Genomic DNA, 16,630 nt, shown 5'->3' on the forward strand with positions numbered 1-16,630 from the left:
CCTCTAAATGCCTAAGGACCGGTCTCTTGACACGTGGTCATTCAGCAGCGGCTGACGGCGAGAATTAGCGGCGGTTCCTGCCTCTCTTGTTCAAAAGACGCGGTGGAGAAATTTCTTTCTGCCCCGGTAACCGGAAAAAAATAAAATAAAATAAAAACTGGACATTTCTGTGCTAAAATTATAAGAATGGACCCAAGCAAAATGATAATATCACGACAATCATTAAAGCTGAATATGTGATAATTGTAGCATAAATAAACAGCCTTACAGTCATATGCAAGTGACGCTTTTCCTCTGTTGTCTTTATTGGTCTGTAATATTTGTCGACTAGCCAGGACACTTTTCATATTTCGTGTTTTTGTCGTCAACGAGGTTCCCTGGTGACCAATATGCTGTTTTCGTGCTCTGTATGATTGGCGGATTGGCCTGCACACCCCTCGTGTTGTGCTGCATTAGCATTTAGCGCGTTCGTTTGTCATCACACCCACCGTATGACGACAATCGCAATCATCAATTGTAGCTTCAAATTATGAGGAGGTAACTCTCTGGCCTCTTCCGTTACCACAGCAACCCTGCTGATCAGTCCGTGATAACGGCGAGCCAGCCAGGGCAACTCTCGTTTTTATTTTATTTTTTTTCCATCGTGTCTATTTAGCATCTATCATCCATTGACTCGCTATTTACCATATTTGGATTTATATCACATCGGTTAAGTAAATAGTGAAAGTACTGTATGTGACGTATTTGCCGATAATTTGGCAGATTTAGTGATTTCTAATATTGGTGGACCAGCCTTGTCCGCCTCCCGTGTTGTGTTCAAGCGCACTAAAGTGGAGTCAGTCATTAAAGGTGAATATGTGATTGGAGTTTAAAACACAGCGTAAAAATCATCACAAGGTAACGCCTGCCTCTGCCGTTACCATGGCAACTCTGCATTCATCCGTCTGTAATATTAGCGGGCCAACCAGGGCACTTCCCGTATTGAGCTTTTTTTTTTTTTTTAAATCAATGGAGTTCTGTTAGCAATGAGCAAGTAAGCTAATGAAGTAGTTGTAGCTTAGCCTCAAAAATCATTTGGCCGCGGCACTGGCTTGCAACTCGGAACGTAATTGCGACTCTGTCGTTGCCATGGCGACCCAGATCACCTCCTTTATTGATCGCTAAAGGTGGTGGAACCAGCCCTGAATGCCTCTCGTTGTGTTCAACCATTAGCATTCATTGTCTATGCGCCGAGCTTCAACTAGTCAAGTGTTTACTGGGCGTCAATTGACTTGTAAATGGAAAGGAGGTATTATTCATATACTCATGGTGAGTTCATAATTAACCAAAGTTCAAACAAATCAAACGCAGAACCTCTTGGGGCGCGGGGTGGGGGTGGGATTTACAAAAATACACAAAGAGAGAGAATGGAGTGGGGGGGGGCTCATTAATAATTCACAGTATTAATTTAATCACATTTCAGATGCCGAGTTGCCTCTAATCCCAATCTAATGACTAATTATACGCTCAGAGGTTGATTGGAGCCAACCTCCCAGCCAAGGCCGATTGGACTCCCTCTGGTGTGTGTGTGTGTGTGTGTGTGTGTGTGTGTGTGTGTGTGTGTGTGTGTGTGTGTGTGAGTGAGTGTGTGTCGTGTGCACGAATCAAAACATTATTCAGCTCCCCGTGTCAGGAATAAAATGAGGTTTCCCACTGCTTCTCGCCGAATAAAATTTGAAAGTTAAATATGTGATGACTCAAGGTAAACAATTTAAAACGGGTATTTTTCAAAAAATATTTTTTAGGTTTTATGGTACCGTAGTTTTTGAAATTGCTTTGAGAGTTCAAAGTAAAATGAGTAAAATTATCAGTCTATTTTTTTCAGTGTCTGGTTCCGGGTTAAAAAGCTTTCAATGTTCAATTTTGCATATTTTAATTTGGTTTTGTTTGGGCCCAACATCAATCCATAAACACTAAAACATCGCTAGTACAATAAAGTAATAAACGGGTCCGAAAGCACTTCCCTAAACCGCGCAAATCTGTAAAATTCGACGATTATGGAAATAGCTTTGACATGCGCAAACTTCGGTTGCCATGAGACAGCGCGTTGGCGCTCTTTTGTTGCCGATCGGAGGGGGTCGCGCGGCTCACCCGCTTTCTCGCCTTTTGTGTTTGGTCCCTCCGTACGCCCACCGGGCAGGCAGCGTTTAGCTCGGCACGCTGTAATAGCCGCCATTAGACAGAGACTGCCACTGACGATGATGGCGTCGGCCCTAATGGCCCCCTTTGCCAGCTTGCGTGCAACGAAAGTGCCCGCGCGTCAGTCTCGGCCAACGTGGACAGTTAGCAATGGCTCATGAATAAACAAATACATTCGGTAAAATCACCGTTAATATATTCTTTTTCACATAGTTGCTCCATCCAGTGTGAAATTTGACCCTGGGATGGTGTTTTTCAGATCTAACTGCAAGTCTGCAATGTATCACGGGCATCAAGTTGCTATGCCCATCAACCTTTATCCAAATAACAGCCGGCCTGATGCGGATGATGCGACATTTTATTGTTTACATTCATCTTAAGTCTGAAAATTCTGTGGAAAAAAAAAAAATTACATTTGGTGGGGATAACTCCAAATAAATGTCATCTTTTGCGATTGGCTGGCAACCAGTTAAGGGTGTACCCCGCCTACTGCCCAAAGACAGCTGGGATAGGCTCCGGCATGCCCCGCGACCTTCATGAGGAGAAGCGGACCAGAAAATGGATGGATGGATGGATGGAACTCCAAATAAACAAGTGTCCCAAATTTTTTTATTTAAAAATCACTTTAAAATGTCATAAGAATAGTCAAATACAATACAAACACAACAAAATGCCCCCCCACCCCAAAAAATAAAAATAATTAAAATGCAAAAGAAATACAGAATAAATATTTATTTATTATAATATTTATTACATTTATTTTTTATTATAATATATATATATATATATAAACAAATGGAATTAGAATATGAGATGCAATAAAAATGCAATAAAATGCAATAAAATGACAATAAAACACCAAAAATGGCATTAAAAGACAGTAAATTTTGATTCAAGTACAATACAAATACAATCGACTCCGAAAAAAAAAAACGCAGTAAAAATGCAATAAAATATTTTTCTTGGCAATAAAATAAGTTGAACGCTATCATTTTGAAGTCGCGTTGTTATCAAGCAAATGGGGCTTGTATTTGGTTGGGCCCATAAAAAGGAAGGGGAAAAATAAAAAATCCACATTGTCACGACTGTAACATTCATTTTCTTCGATGGGATGCTGCACTTCCTTCTCGCCGCCCCGGAGCGTGAAAAGCCATCTCCGAATTGCGTGGCCGTGAAAGCACATAAAGCCGTTCACGTCGCACTCGCTCCTCGGGGAAATATTGTTTGGGGCCATTACTCTTCATCAACGGAGGGGGTTGGGGGGACACGGGAGATGGGGGGGACGTGTCCTGGCCTGCTCGCTGCTGCCGCTGTTGTCCTCCACGGCCTCCCTCACCTCATATCAAAACGTTACAAGCCGCGCAGTCCTCCGCTGATCCTTCAATGCCAATTGCGTGGGAATTTCATCAGCGTTGCGGGTTTTCAGAGGCAGCTCAAAGGTGCTTGCGTCATACACTAGACGGGGCTGTTCTTGAGAGAAAAAAAAAAAAGCTAATTTATGTCGATGTTTTATATTTAATACAGAGTGCCGTAAAATGGGACAGCAAAAAAATGTCAGAATTATTATCGACCTACATTCCACGAAGAGATTGCGAAGTTGTTGCCACGTCGCAAAATGAGAACTCAAAGCAGAAGTGCTGCTTAAAAGTTGCTAGCTTAACCACTCTTGGTTCATATGGACCAGAATGATTAGCCGCAAATATTCAATTCATGACCAGGATTGTAGTCTTGGTTGCGTGTTAAAAGTAAACAGCAAAAGTCAAGGTTGTTTTTTTTTTTTTTTCTTTTCCCTCATTGGCATTTGGCTCAAAAGTGAAAACAAGACTTTGTCGTCCTGCACAGAGTGAAGTTGGACTGTCACATCCGTCAATCAATAATCCTCGCCCCCTCTGCCCAATCATCCTCGCCGCACGCTTGCATGTGCGGAGCATTGCAAATTACAGCCCGGGCTTGGGTTCACGCTGCTCTAATCCTCAAGCGAACCCGGTAGTTGCCTTGGGGGAGGGCCACTGATCTCTCCGGTGCTCGCACCTCCTGCCGTTGAGCATGAATCATACCTGTCACTCCCACAGGCCGCCCGCCCAACGACAACCTCTTGGCCTTGTTTGTTTTTATTGATCGGAAACCCAGACCGCACAAACTTTGCCGTTCTACCACAGGTAGCTAAAGTACTCACGGTTTGATACTTCACTCGTACTTAAGTACAGATACAGTCCAGTGGCGTGCTGATTTCGACTTTCTCCACGCTGGTACCAAGCTACAGTAAACCCCTATGGGTGTCGAATTGAGCGCAATGTTCAAATAAAGCTTCGATTGAATGATTCTCTTGAGTCAGTCGGGCCAGAAAGTCAACAAAGCTCGCCGTTTAGTGAAGCGAGGCGTCAATTAACCCAAACGTTATGAATGAGTGCAGGAAACCGTGTCCGTGTGCAGCATCTGGAGACTATTAGCCCTCATGAAGCGGTGTTAACGCGCGTTCAAATTTATGGCGTCAAAGGCTGGGCCTTCTCTCTGATTGACAGGTAAGAGTGTCGACTGAGAGCTAACGAATGCACTGTCGAATTTCCTTGTTCTTTCTTAGCAATTCTGGACTTCTGTTCATCCACGACGCGTAACAGTTCACTTGCTTATCCCCATGCTAACACCTAGCTGTTACTTTATCTTTTCTCCCAGTATGGATTTTGTATTTATTACATAAGCGTACTTATAAATGTGCTGTCCGACTCAACATTTTTGGCTAATTTGTATGTCACCACCCTTAACCATTTCTTTGCTAACTTTATGGTAGCGCCTTGTCTAGCTTAGCTTTTCTTCCAACACGTAGTATATATTCAGTACAGAGTCGTTTTTTCCAAATAATTCTGTCTTTCCCTTTCTGTGTCTGCAATTTTTAGCAAGCTTCATGGTCACTACAAGCTCACCCCGAGAGCCAAATAAGCTCAAGCTAGTGTGTAAATATGTCTGCGTATCCACTCCTGGTTGATAAATTAGATACAAGACATACTGATATAAAGTTGATGCCGCTACGTTGGTCACATTAGCCCCCTTTTGTGCAAACTAAATCTGTTGGATGATAACGTATCTCCTCCAGGTCCCTGGTGTGTGACGCTTAACTTATAAAAAACTAATTTGGCTGGCTGTATCTGCTCTGATGCACCTCTCCCCCATCAATAAAGGGCTGCAGCAGCACGAAAAATGAGAGCGGAATATTAAACGGCAAATAATCCCCGCGTGTTCTCTCCTCCAGGCTAACAATATGACTTTAAATTGCCGCTATTCATGCTCTGATTTAGAGCCTACTGTATATCCGATTTATTTGACATCTACTTTCGAGCAATTGGGATGTAAACGGCCTAAAAAAAATGTGACAATTTCTTTTTCGTTTGGTATGGAAAGCTTAGTTATTATAGCTTGGATTTAAAATTTACTGTATATCCAATTTATTTGATACCACTTTCAAGCAAATCAGATGTAAGGGCAGATTTAAAAAAAGAACACACATTGCAGTTATGAATTTTATTGTAGCGCTAGTTGTGACGTCTGCTAGCTAAACTGCGACGTTGCATTTTACAGATTACACGATGTCCACCGCTTCTGGAAAATTATTTTAATATGCAGAAAAGTATCATAACGTGTGACTTTCACATCCATTATTTCAATTTTGCACAATCAAGAATAGAACGCCTGCAGTATTTTCCCACTCTAACCGCTTACGCATATTTTTGTGTGGAGTTTGCATGTTCTCCCTGAGCCTGCGTGGGTTTTCTCCGGGTACTCCGGTTTCCTCCCACATTCCAAAAACATGCATGGCAAGCTTATTGAACACTCTAAATTGTCCCTAGGTGTGAGTGTGAGTGCGAATGCTTGTTCGTCTCTGTGTGCCCTGCGATTGGCTGGCAACCGGTTCAGGGTGTCCCGCGCCTACTGCCCGGAGACGGCTGGGATAGGCTCCAGCACTCCCCGCGACCCTTGTGAGGATAAGCGGATCGAAAAATGGATGGATGGATCTATCAGTGTAACAGGTCACAGCACGTTTGGTTTGTTTCACTCAACGGGAGAAATTAATCACACAAGCGCTTTATACGGGCTGGTGTGCATTAAGCCACTCGCGCCCGCTGAGCTTGACGGCCATATTAGGACAACACAGTTGACGCGCCGGTCGATGCTGTTTGTTAACGCGTCAAACTCGGTTGTCATGGCAACTTGTGCGGGGAAACGAGTCGAGCGATTACGCTGTGTGTGTGTGTGTGTGTGTGTGTGTGTGTGTGTGTGTGTGTGTGTGTGTGTGTGTGTGTGTGTATTACAAATTCAGTCTGGTTACCAAATATGGTTCATTCATTGTAACCTTTCTTAGTTGAGTGAAACTTGATGGTTCTGGGGCCACTGCTCCAGTAGGACTCTGAGGTTTCCTGTTTTGAGTGAGTTAGTGGAGCCCAGGTCTCAAAGCAAACATGGTGAAGCGGCGTTTAGCTGTTATGCTGCACGCATATGGAGTAGGTTTTCAACAGAAGTGAAGTCAGCACCAAGTATGAATGCTTTTAAAATGGTGGCCTTTTAAGCATTTTTAAAATCAATTTCACTACACGGGCTTTTATTTTATTTCTGTCCTTAGTTTTTAAGTGTCTAAAAATCTTTTGTTTGTGTTTAAATGTTGTCAGTGTCTGTTATTTTGAGTAGTTTTAAGAAGCAATGATTGTTGTCTTTGCTTTGTGAATGTCTTCAGCTTTGTAAATGCTTTTAGGTAGTGTGCTTTTGATTGTGTGAAGCACATTGTCACCTTGATTATGAAATGTGTCTTATAAAGTTGCATTACCTTGCCTTGCGGCATCCATTTTGGCTCAAGACACCAAACACGTCTCCTTGTCCAGCGGGAATATTTTTCTTTGTTATACTGTACTAATTTTTTTCAACATGTGCCAATTTTATAGCAGTATAGTTTTTTAATCACTGTGTTGGATTTTGTCAGCTTCCTAAAATAATTGCTGAAGTCATATTTTCATTTTTTTCAGGAAAAAAATATTTTAACATCCTGATGATATTGTTTATGGTCAACCTGACTGGCTGCTAGAATTTAAGCAATTCCGCTGCTGAAGACCATTTTGGCTCAAGCTTTTTAAAAAAATGATCTTTTCTTTGTTTATTTATTCAATTAATTATTTTTGGGGGTGGGGGCAGACGAAAAAAAGTAAAGATTTACGATTGTATTGACATTTTTGGGGGGCAGGACAAGCGACCCGTCCATCCCCGCCCCTCCCTCCCTCCTATTGGCGGATGTCACCGATTTTCGTATCTGATTGGACGATACTCCGCTCGTCACCCTTGTAGACGTGTAAACCCGGAACACGCTGCCAAACAGTGCTGCGCTGGCGTTTTGGAAGAAATGAAGACCAAAGTACAATAAAACGCTTTTTGTTTGTCTGTTTTTGATTTTTGGCTGATTCGTGTGTCCCCCCCGCGTTGCAGCTGTTGCCTCCTCTACGGAGCGCCGTAACAATAACTTAAAAGAACACGGACTGTGAGTATCGATGAATGGAAACTGTAGTGGGATGTTTCGCTTTTGAAGTAGTAATTGTGGTGTGTGTATTTGTACAAAATGCAACATTAGGTGCTCCTAACGGCTTTTCGTGCAATTCTCTGTGATTGTCAATGTGTCTCCCACGAGAAGGCATCATTATGCACGCTCCTTGAGTGTGCTCATTTCGTGCGCATATCTCCGTCACACTTTTCCCAATAGAGACCTTAGTTTCCACACTTGGTTTACTTGCTCGCGTCACGATGCTTTTTGAATAATATTTCAAGCACGCAAGTGTGAGGTATTAAAAAAAAAAAATCAAAGGCTTCTTCTCAAATAAATGCTTGTTTCGCCCTCATACCAAATTAACAGGTATAGCCTCACGAAAGTTGACCATACACCGTATTCAAATTAAACACCCACTCGTGTCTGCACTTAATATCAACAAATAAATGCCTCTCCTCAATTAGATATCTTTTTTTTTAGTCTAAAGGGGTGGGGGGAACAAGATAACCTTAGGTGGGCAAGTAGGTGGCAATAATTACCATAATAAGTCCACAAATTGGCACCTCCTCTAAATAAACGTCTACTCCTGTACACAATACCACCTCTTCTCAAATAGATGGCTCCTTTTTTCATCTCAGGAAAAAAATAACAGCGTAGCGCCAATAAGTAACTGCAATAAACCTTTCTGACAGAAAAACCTTTCTTCAAATAGTTTCTTGGCATGATCTACAAATATATCTTATCCACTCTTTCAATATTGTCTTCAAAAATCTGCTATAAGTGCTTCTCCTTCATTTGGTCCCTCATTTTTCATTTTGCCACAGGAAAAATGTGCTTGCCACATCATGTGGCTATAATTGATTAGCTGTGGCCAAATTTTCCCCAAAATAATTACCTTTTTGTAAATAACTGCAGTTGAGTAAAGAAGGAAAAGTGTTCTTCCTTTAATGCTAACACTTGGCTAATGAGAGTCTCCCCGCAGTTTATTTTTAGCCTGGTGGAGCTGTTGAACTAATTAAAGTGGAGCTACTTGCTCGAATGCGACGGTTCCGTCAATGAGATGGATCGCGAGCGTTCTCGCTGACAAAAAGGTGACGGAAATGAATGAAATCCCACCTCGTGGATGTACGGAAATCAACCACATGTCCCATCTTTTGTTTTTCTCACCGAACAACTTGACAATGACACATTTCCTTCCTGTAACCTTGCCAACCAAACAGCAGCATCCATCTCGTTTGAAAATTCAACCCTTGAAACCAGCTTTCGTTTCGGAACACAGAATTTGGTCGGCATGTCAATCATGAGTTGACCAGCAAAAAGATTCTCAAGAAGCCATGACTAAAAACTAATTAACACTTAATTTTAAAAAGCAAAAGTCCAAATTAAATAAAGGCTAACGATAATGAAAAATCTTACCGAGGAGGTGGCTCGGTCCTCGTGGAGTTCATAGGCAAGGTGTGCAGACCAAAAAGAGCAGCACCATGTCCATTGAATTGAAGTCAGAAAAATGGCAAAAATTGTTTAATATTTACTTTACCGTATGTTTTTAAATATTATAGAGTGCTTTTTTTGCATTGAAAATCGAAATATAAATATTTTAATCGTTTTTTTGTTTTTTTTTCGGGGGAAGTTGGAAGGAGTTTAATGGAAATTACATACGCTTCTTTTTTTCTAGGTGACGAAGGAAAATGGGGAGGAAGGACGCCAGCGCCACCAACCTACCAGTCGATCAGTACAGGAAACAAATTGGTGGGTGCCCCCACCCCCACACACACCTCCTTTCAAAAGCATCTTAGACACTAAAACAATCAATCAATCATGCAATAAAAAAAATGTGATTTTTGCAGGGAAGCAGGACTACAAAAAGACAAAGTCGGTTCTGAAGGCCACGCGGCTCAAAGCGGAAGCCAAGAAGAGCTCCTCCGGATTCAGGGTAAGATTACATTTTTTTCAGTCGACGGGGGAAAAAAAGAATTTGAATTCAAGTAAGTACCGAGTCCCTGTGCGCTGTAATTGAGTACAAATATAGCACTATTGTTCCGTTCCGGTGTTTGAATAATTGGTCGCCTTTCCTCGTTAATGTTCCGCCATCCTGTCGCAGGATTAAACGCACGCCTATGATGAAATGGTCATCTTTTTTTAAAAATATGCACCGCCGAGCCACGGCAGGGCCTCATCAAGCACCTCTTTAATCCAATTAGATTAGTCGCTATCTTGAAATATTGATACGGCTCGTGAATTATTCATGTTTGGACAAGAAGACAAGGAGAGTCTTGGATTAAAAATACCTCAGGGACCGAGGGTATTAAGAGTCTCGGAGCTCTTTGGCCTCAAGTGGTGCCATGGCAGCTTCAGCCTGGGTGCGAGGGTGTTAAGGTGAACGCTTTAGCAATTCCACATCTCTCAACAGACCAGGCCCGCCTTTTAAAGATACAGTCGTAGTTACTGCAATGTCGAATGTGTGGACAAAAAAAATAACTAAAATCCTGATGATTAGTTGTCGACGAATCATTTCATTGTTGCGCTTCTGGACCTTTTTAGCATTTTAGTTGAAAAACCACTGGTTTAGAGTTTTGGGGAAGGACTGGTTGGAATCTGGTTTTGGGTTTGTCTCACGATTGGGATTAGAGTATATAGATCAGGGGTGGTGTTTTTGGTTTAGGGCAGGGGTCGGGAACCTATGGCTCGCGAGCCAGATGTGGCTCTTTTGATGATTGCATCTGGCTCGCAGATAAAACAAAATATTCTCGCTTGTTTCATCCATCCATCGATTTTTCACTGCTCACGTTCTGTTCAGGGCTGCAGTTGGCGGCAAGAGCAATTTTAATTGGATGATAGTGGCCTACGTAGGCCGTTGCTGGGGAAACAGGTATACGCCCCCTTTTGAATCAGCCCGCTCGGTCATTAGCTCAAAGCTAATCCTTTGACGAATAAAATGGCGAAAAGAAAAAAAAGATGACGAGTATGGTAGACTTCAGCACGAATGGATCGATGAAACGGTCGAATGTAAAGCGGCACTTTGACACGCGCCATGCTACGTTCGCATCAAAATACCCGGCGGGAGACACCAGAAAGGAAGCATGCAGGCTACTGAGCCGGGTGCAAAGTTAGCCAGCACCAACTCTGCGGATGGATCCAGCAAGCTGACTATAATTCCGCTCGTTTTGCTGGATTTTTAGCAATCGAGAGGAACGGAAAACCATTCACATAAATGGTGAGTATTATCACAAAGTTATTTAAAAGAATACATTCAGAGGCTTATTATACTGACATTTTGTTGAATTCACTTTTAAAATACAGTTCAAAAAGGTTCCCGACCCCTGGATTAGAGTATATGGATCAGAGGGGGCTGTGTTTTTGGTTTAGGGGTTTCTCCATAAATATTCCTTCCCCATCATCCACGCTTGTCCTCCTGTCTTGTGGAGGCAGCTGGCCTCCCTTCGTGTAGCGCCAACCCGACGTAGCGGCATGAGGAGTCAGCAGCTGCCAGGACAGCCTGTCTGGCGGCTGTGCTGCGAGCAGGGCCGTCTGGACCACTTGGCATGGAGAGAGCGAGCGAGAGAGTGTTAGACGGGTGGGACTTTTGCTATCACAACTGTGATCGGTTGGCGGTGACTTGTGTGGAACTTGACGCGTTCTGCGTTCGCAAAAACGCGCATTGCTATCGTAGCTGGAGCTGGACCGAGATATTTGGTGAAATTCGACCAATCTTAACGTTTGTCACGACATGATGACGCGAGGGAAGGAGCACTAGATTCCTGCTTTAACAGGAGGCTGATGAAGACGAATCAGGGAATTAAACACATGCAATGCGGAATCAAAATAAAAATGAAGGCAGTTATTGTCACAGCATTTTGAGGCATCAAGACCGGTTTGCTCCCTCGATGGGTTGCGGACAAAAATCTAAACCAGAATGTTTTGCTGCTGACCTGCAAACTTGAGAGCAACGTTTGATGATGTACATTTTGAGGCATTGCGACCGAACTAGTTTGCTGCCTAAATGTGTTGCCTAACAGGAAATAAATGATACGTAGCACTACCTCCAAACATGAAAGGCTAAAGTGACAACCAAGTTTGGTGTTGGGTAATTTGGCAACACTCAGCCCAACTAGTTTGCTAAAGAAACAGAAATTGGAAGGGAATGATCTCCAGCACTATCTACAAATGTCGTCATGATGAAACAAAAAACGTGATGCTGTACAAATTGATTGTTTGAGACCAAGCTAGCTTGCTGCCTAAACGGGTTGCTGACAAACACGAAACCTTGCTTGAAACTCAAAAAAATGAACGATCTGTAACGCTTCTTCTGAATGTGTGATTCTTACTGCAAATGGTGAGCCACGTTTCAAGTCAGACAATTTTTAGACCGGCCTGAGTTGGCTGCCTTATCGGGAAGTACGTTGTTTTTTTTTTTTTCCTTTTTTAAATATACGTGTCTCTGCAGTGGCTCTGGCCCAGTTTGACTCAAGTTCTTCTCAGCGTTAGAAGCCCTCCAAGCTCTCCATGGCTGATGAGAAAGTTTTTGCTAATGACTCGGGGCGGATAACGAACAAGTGGAGAAAGTCGGAGTGGCCCTCATGAAAGTGGAGCTGATTAAGATGATTTAACGAGCGGCGGCGCCACTCGTCAAGTGGACCGCCACTCGTGTGTGTGAAGGGACAATTAAACAATAGAACCGCAAAAAATAGGTCACTTCTCTTTTTGAGTTGGTGATTGCAGCCAGACTCTTAAATTGAGATTAGCGCTTTTTTTTTTCTTTTCTTTTTCAGGGCCTCTGCAAATCACACCAAATTACACAACGCATTGCTAGTTGTTCTTCACAAAGCGTCGATGCTCAAATAGTAGATCTTTTATTAATTTTGTAAATCTCTAAGCGTGTTCAATGGAATCGTGCAGGCAACCTCATGCTTCCTTTAGTTCGCCATTAGTGGCGCATGACAGCAACTTACTAGAGTCGATTTTGAATGTACCTTTAAAAATACTTTGATGTCACTCTTAACTCTTTGATTCCACAAGACGTACTTTTAAAATTAGGCCCCGCCGACTAAGGACGTACTTGTACGTCTGTCTTTTTTTTTTTGCGTCATAGAGAGGGGAGGGTCTGATGCAATCTGAGAATGAGAATAAGCCGTTTGCATTGTAAAGCATGAAAAAAGTGACCAGTAGGTGGCAGTGGTGCCTCACATGCTTGAAATGCATGCTTTTACAAAAAGATCTTTTTCTTCACTTTTTGCCCAGGAATCGCCATTTTCATTAAACTTAGCCATTTTGTAATGCCGATTGCTGAAGAATGGAAAAATATTTTTTTCTGCTGAAAGAAGAGAGTCCAAACTTTATTTTGGTAGGCTCCATGTTTATACAGCATTAGAACCAAATATTTTGTGGGCCTTGCAAGATCAGTCAAAATTCAGTAAAACGCTGGGATTAAGGGGGTTGCTCCAGTGAAAATGGCTGCGATTGAATGAGTTAAGTGTATGATGTACTTATTTACATCTACTTAAGTATTTCCTATATATATAAGTGCGTATTTACTGAGGTGCTTGTTGTACCTTGCTCATTTATCCTTCGGTCTTGTACATACTTCCCAATTTCCTAACTTTTATTTCGTGTGGGCCAATGGAAGCATCAGCGCAACGCAAGTGACCAACCCGTGACAAAATGTGATTTTTTTCTTCCCAGGACGCCTTTTTGGTCGTCGTGGCCATCTTGTTCTTTGTCGTCTGCGTCTACGCCTTTTTCTACCTCAACCTCAGCAACGAGATTAACATGGACATGGACGTGGACTAAAAGCAGCCGTGGGAGACCTTGTAAACACAAACAGGAAGTGATGTCATCAGTCTTTCAGACTCTTCATTAGGTAGACCCACATAATGCAATCCTAGCAATCCTGCCACCTAGAGGAAGGATATTCAATTGTACGGCCAATATGTCTCAGCAGCAAAAACAAAACAAAAAAAAAAAAAAAGAAAATCGTCAAGTTTTTGTCCCCGTTCGTACATCTACTTGGTTTTTGTACATTAAAAAAGCGTGACTTGGTCATTCGTTTCCTGGAATCGGTGCACATTCATCCAAAGCGTTACGTACATTTTGTAATAAGGGCCCAACAGATGGCAAGGCGTATTTTCGTACGTTTTTATTCGCAACTCAAGGCACTAACTAGCTTTTCGGTGTGCTCGGCAACAAATCCTGTCAAAGCTCGATCTCACTGCGTATGTAAAAGAAGCTAGTTTCCCTCAAATGTATTTTTGCTAATACAGTCATACCTCGGCTTTCGAACGTCTCTGTTCTCGACCAAATCGGTTTTTGACCAGAAAATTCGAGATTTTTACGCCTCGGAATACGACGACGGAATACGAAAATCGGTTTTCGACCAAACTGAGCAAACCCAAATACGCCACTCGAAGTCTCACTTCCTCGCGGAACGTTCATTGTGAGCCGACCTGTTTGTTGTGATTTACGCAAATCTGACGTTTTTTGTTTTTTTTTTAATTTCTCCATCGTGTATTAGCCCCTAATCATGGGCTACTAAAATAGTTTTGTATTTCAAACAAATCGCTTTTCAAACAGCCTTCTGGAACGGATTATGGTCGAAAACCGAGATATGACTGTATTAGTGGCTGTCTGGAACAGATTACTTGGATGCAAATAATTTCAAAGCAGACAAATTGCTTTGGTTTTCAAACTTTAGCTTGACTGTCAAGAATGGATTAATCTGGAAAACCGAGGTTCCGCTGTAAATCATTTTTGTGAAGATTTTAACGGTGGGGAGGTGGGGGTGGGTTGAAAGCATCATTTCCCTCTGCACAATGGTTGGGAACGACTCGCCCTTCCGGTAATTCCGCGGAGTCACGTCCTCTCCGAGGGGGGAAAAAAAATATGTAAATCTCCCTTCATGGCACAGGAGACAATCATTTTTCCCGTCACGTTGCGCCGCACCTCCCCCTTCGCTGCCCCGGCGGAGACGTGCGAGATTGGAATCCGTGCGCGAAATAGTGATGGGCGCGTTTCTACCTGGATTAGCATCGCAAATGCGCTGCGTTCATTTGAATGCGAGAGACGCCACGGCGGCCGGGAGCAGTTATGCCGCTGCGGCGGCGGCCTCTTAAGGACGAGAATGCGTCAATGCTTTCTTTATCCCACCCTGAGCGCTCTCCCATGACCTCCTCACCTCCAGTAAAAGGCTGCATGGCAAAGGAGCCTCTCGGATAAAAGCAGAACGCTTTCATCCGCGCACACCTGCCACTTCGCAACATTAGGATTAGTTGACGTAATAGACCTTCAAGACATCGACCTGGAAGTTTATTGCCGATTCTCCCAAATGCCATCACAGTTGTGACGGAAGCTTTATTTGTATGACTGATTGACACTTGCTGGCCAATTCATTCGGTACAGCCTTCAAAATAACTTCTTGTTTTTTTTTTTAAACACCATGCACTAATTTTGACCCACATTGGGTTCATTTTAACCCCGAAATTCTGTGGCTGTTCTTGGATTGGGGCTACCAATGAGTGTTAAAATACACTGAAAAAGAAATGTCGCAAAATTTCAACTCGTGATTTATGTTTGGAAAAATCATGTGTGAAAAATGTTTTTTTTTTTTTTTGTTTTTTAAAAATAATCTCCCCCAAAATGTTGCTCGTCCTAACATTTTTGTTCTTTTAAAATTCCCACATTTTCCAATGTGGCCCTACCAAATCTTTATATTCCGCCGATTGTCGGGAGAGTGTGATGTGATTTTTTTTTTTCCCCCCCTTTTGTGTTGTCACCACACGAACAAGTTTGTAATACATTTAATAAGAATAAAACACGTTTTTCTTGAAATGGGATTTTTTTTTTCCCTTCCTTCCCCACTTGTACTTTTTCAGCCACATTGTCATTGAAGTTTTTTTTTTTTCTCAATATATTGCGGCACAGTTAAAAGCAGGTGTAGTCATTATCTTCAGCTCTTAAAAGGTAATGGATATTACAACCTATAGCGTCTATTTGCTTTTTATGGCCTTCCCATTATTCTCTTTCACGTCGCTTCATTTCCAAGCCATAAACGTGTAAGTCACGGCTGCTTAAGTATCTCGCGTTAACGTCCTGGCTGCCGTGCGGCTGTCTTGTTTGAGGGCGCCGGCTGGGGCCGCCTTCACGGAAGGACCAAATTGTTTCTTGGTCAAGTGTCCAACACGAAAGCGAGCAATCGATAGGAAATGTTTACATTTGGAATATTTGGTTTGTCAAATGCCGGAAGCACTTTTCGTGTATCGTTAGCTTGTTTGTGTACTCGATTAACTCAATTATAACAATCGACACATTAAATTGTGCTCATAAAGTGAATACACGCGCTATAAACTTTTGAACATTTGTTTGTGCCGTGACGTGCCGCTCCTCTTCCTTATTTGACCTTGGCACATCAACCTAACAGCGGCCCAAACAAAGCAAATCGTCATTACTTTATGCGCATAAACCAAGCGGCGCCAACCTTTCAGTAAATGACACGACAACAAATCAAAGGTGTTTCCGAGTCATTGGAAATGTCGCCAAGAGTCTTTTGCCAGGGGTGATGCTATCGGAGATGTTCCCACGCACGCCACTCGCCCTCGAGAGCGTCCGGGCTGGCTGCCATTTACGTTTTTGTCATGTTTTTCATGTCAACAGAAATGAGCTCACGCTTTATCTCGTCTAGTTTAGAAGTGGGCCAGGTTTGTGTGCACCTCCCATCAATTTGTGTGTGTGTGTGTGTGTGTGTGTGTGTGTGTGTGTGTGTGTGTGTGTGTGTGTGTGTGAGTGAGAGTGTGAGAGAGGTTAGTGTGCCTGCGGCCTCGCTCCAGCGGAGCGCTACCAGTCGTCTCGGCGAGAAGAAGGGTCAGCACCTCCAGGAGCTCATTTAGGCCCCATCTCCTTTTTCACACGCGCGCGCTCACTCGCTTCTGGACTAGTGATGCATGT

At 42.8% G+C, this 16,630-nt stretch overlaps 1 protein-coding gene across 2 annotated transcripts in view; it reads left to right on the top strand.

Annotated features, from left to right (window-relative positions):
* The window catches only part of triqk (triple QxxK/R motif containing), a 31,741-nt gene extending 17,774 nt beyond the window's left edge, over nt 1-13,967 (top strand). The window contains exons 1-4 of one of the 2 annotated variants that reach the window (XM_019895974.1): nt 7,489-7,693; nt 9,372-9,445; nt 9,544-9,629; nt 13,376-13,967. In XM_019895974.1, the coding sequence (XP_019751533.1) occupies nt 9,385-9,445; nt 9,544-9,629; nt 13,376-13,483 (255 nt within the window). In that variant the 5' untranslated portion in view covers nt 7,489-7,693; nt 9,372-9,384 and the 3' untranslated portion in view covers nt 13,484-13,967. Of the gene's footprint in view, nt 1-7,488; nt 7,694-9,371; nt 9,446-9,543; nt 9,630-13,375 lie in introns of those variants that run through there. The other variant, XM_019895975.1, reaches the window with a different exon arrangement.
* The last annotated feature ends 2,663 nt before the right edge of the window (nt 13,968-16,630 follow it).

The sequence above is a fragment of the Hippocampus comes genome, unplaced genomic scaffold, assembly GCF_001891065.2.
Source record: "Hippocampus comes isolate QL1 unplaced genomic scaffold, H_comes_QL1_v1.1 scaffold16, whole genome shotgun sequence".
Classification (NCBI taxonomy): domain Eukaryota; kingdom Metazoa; phylum Chordata; class Actinopteri; order Syngnathiformes; family Syngnathidae; genus Hippocampus; species Hippocampus comes.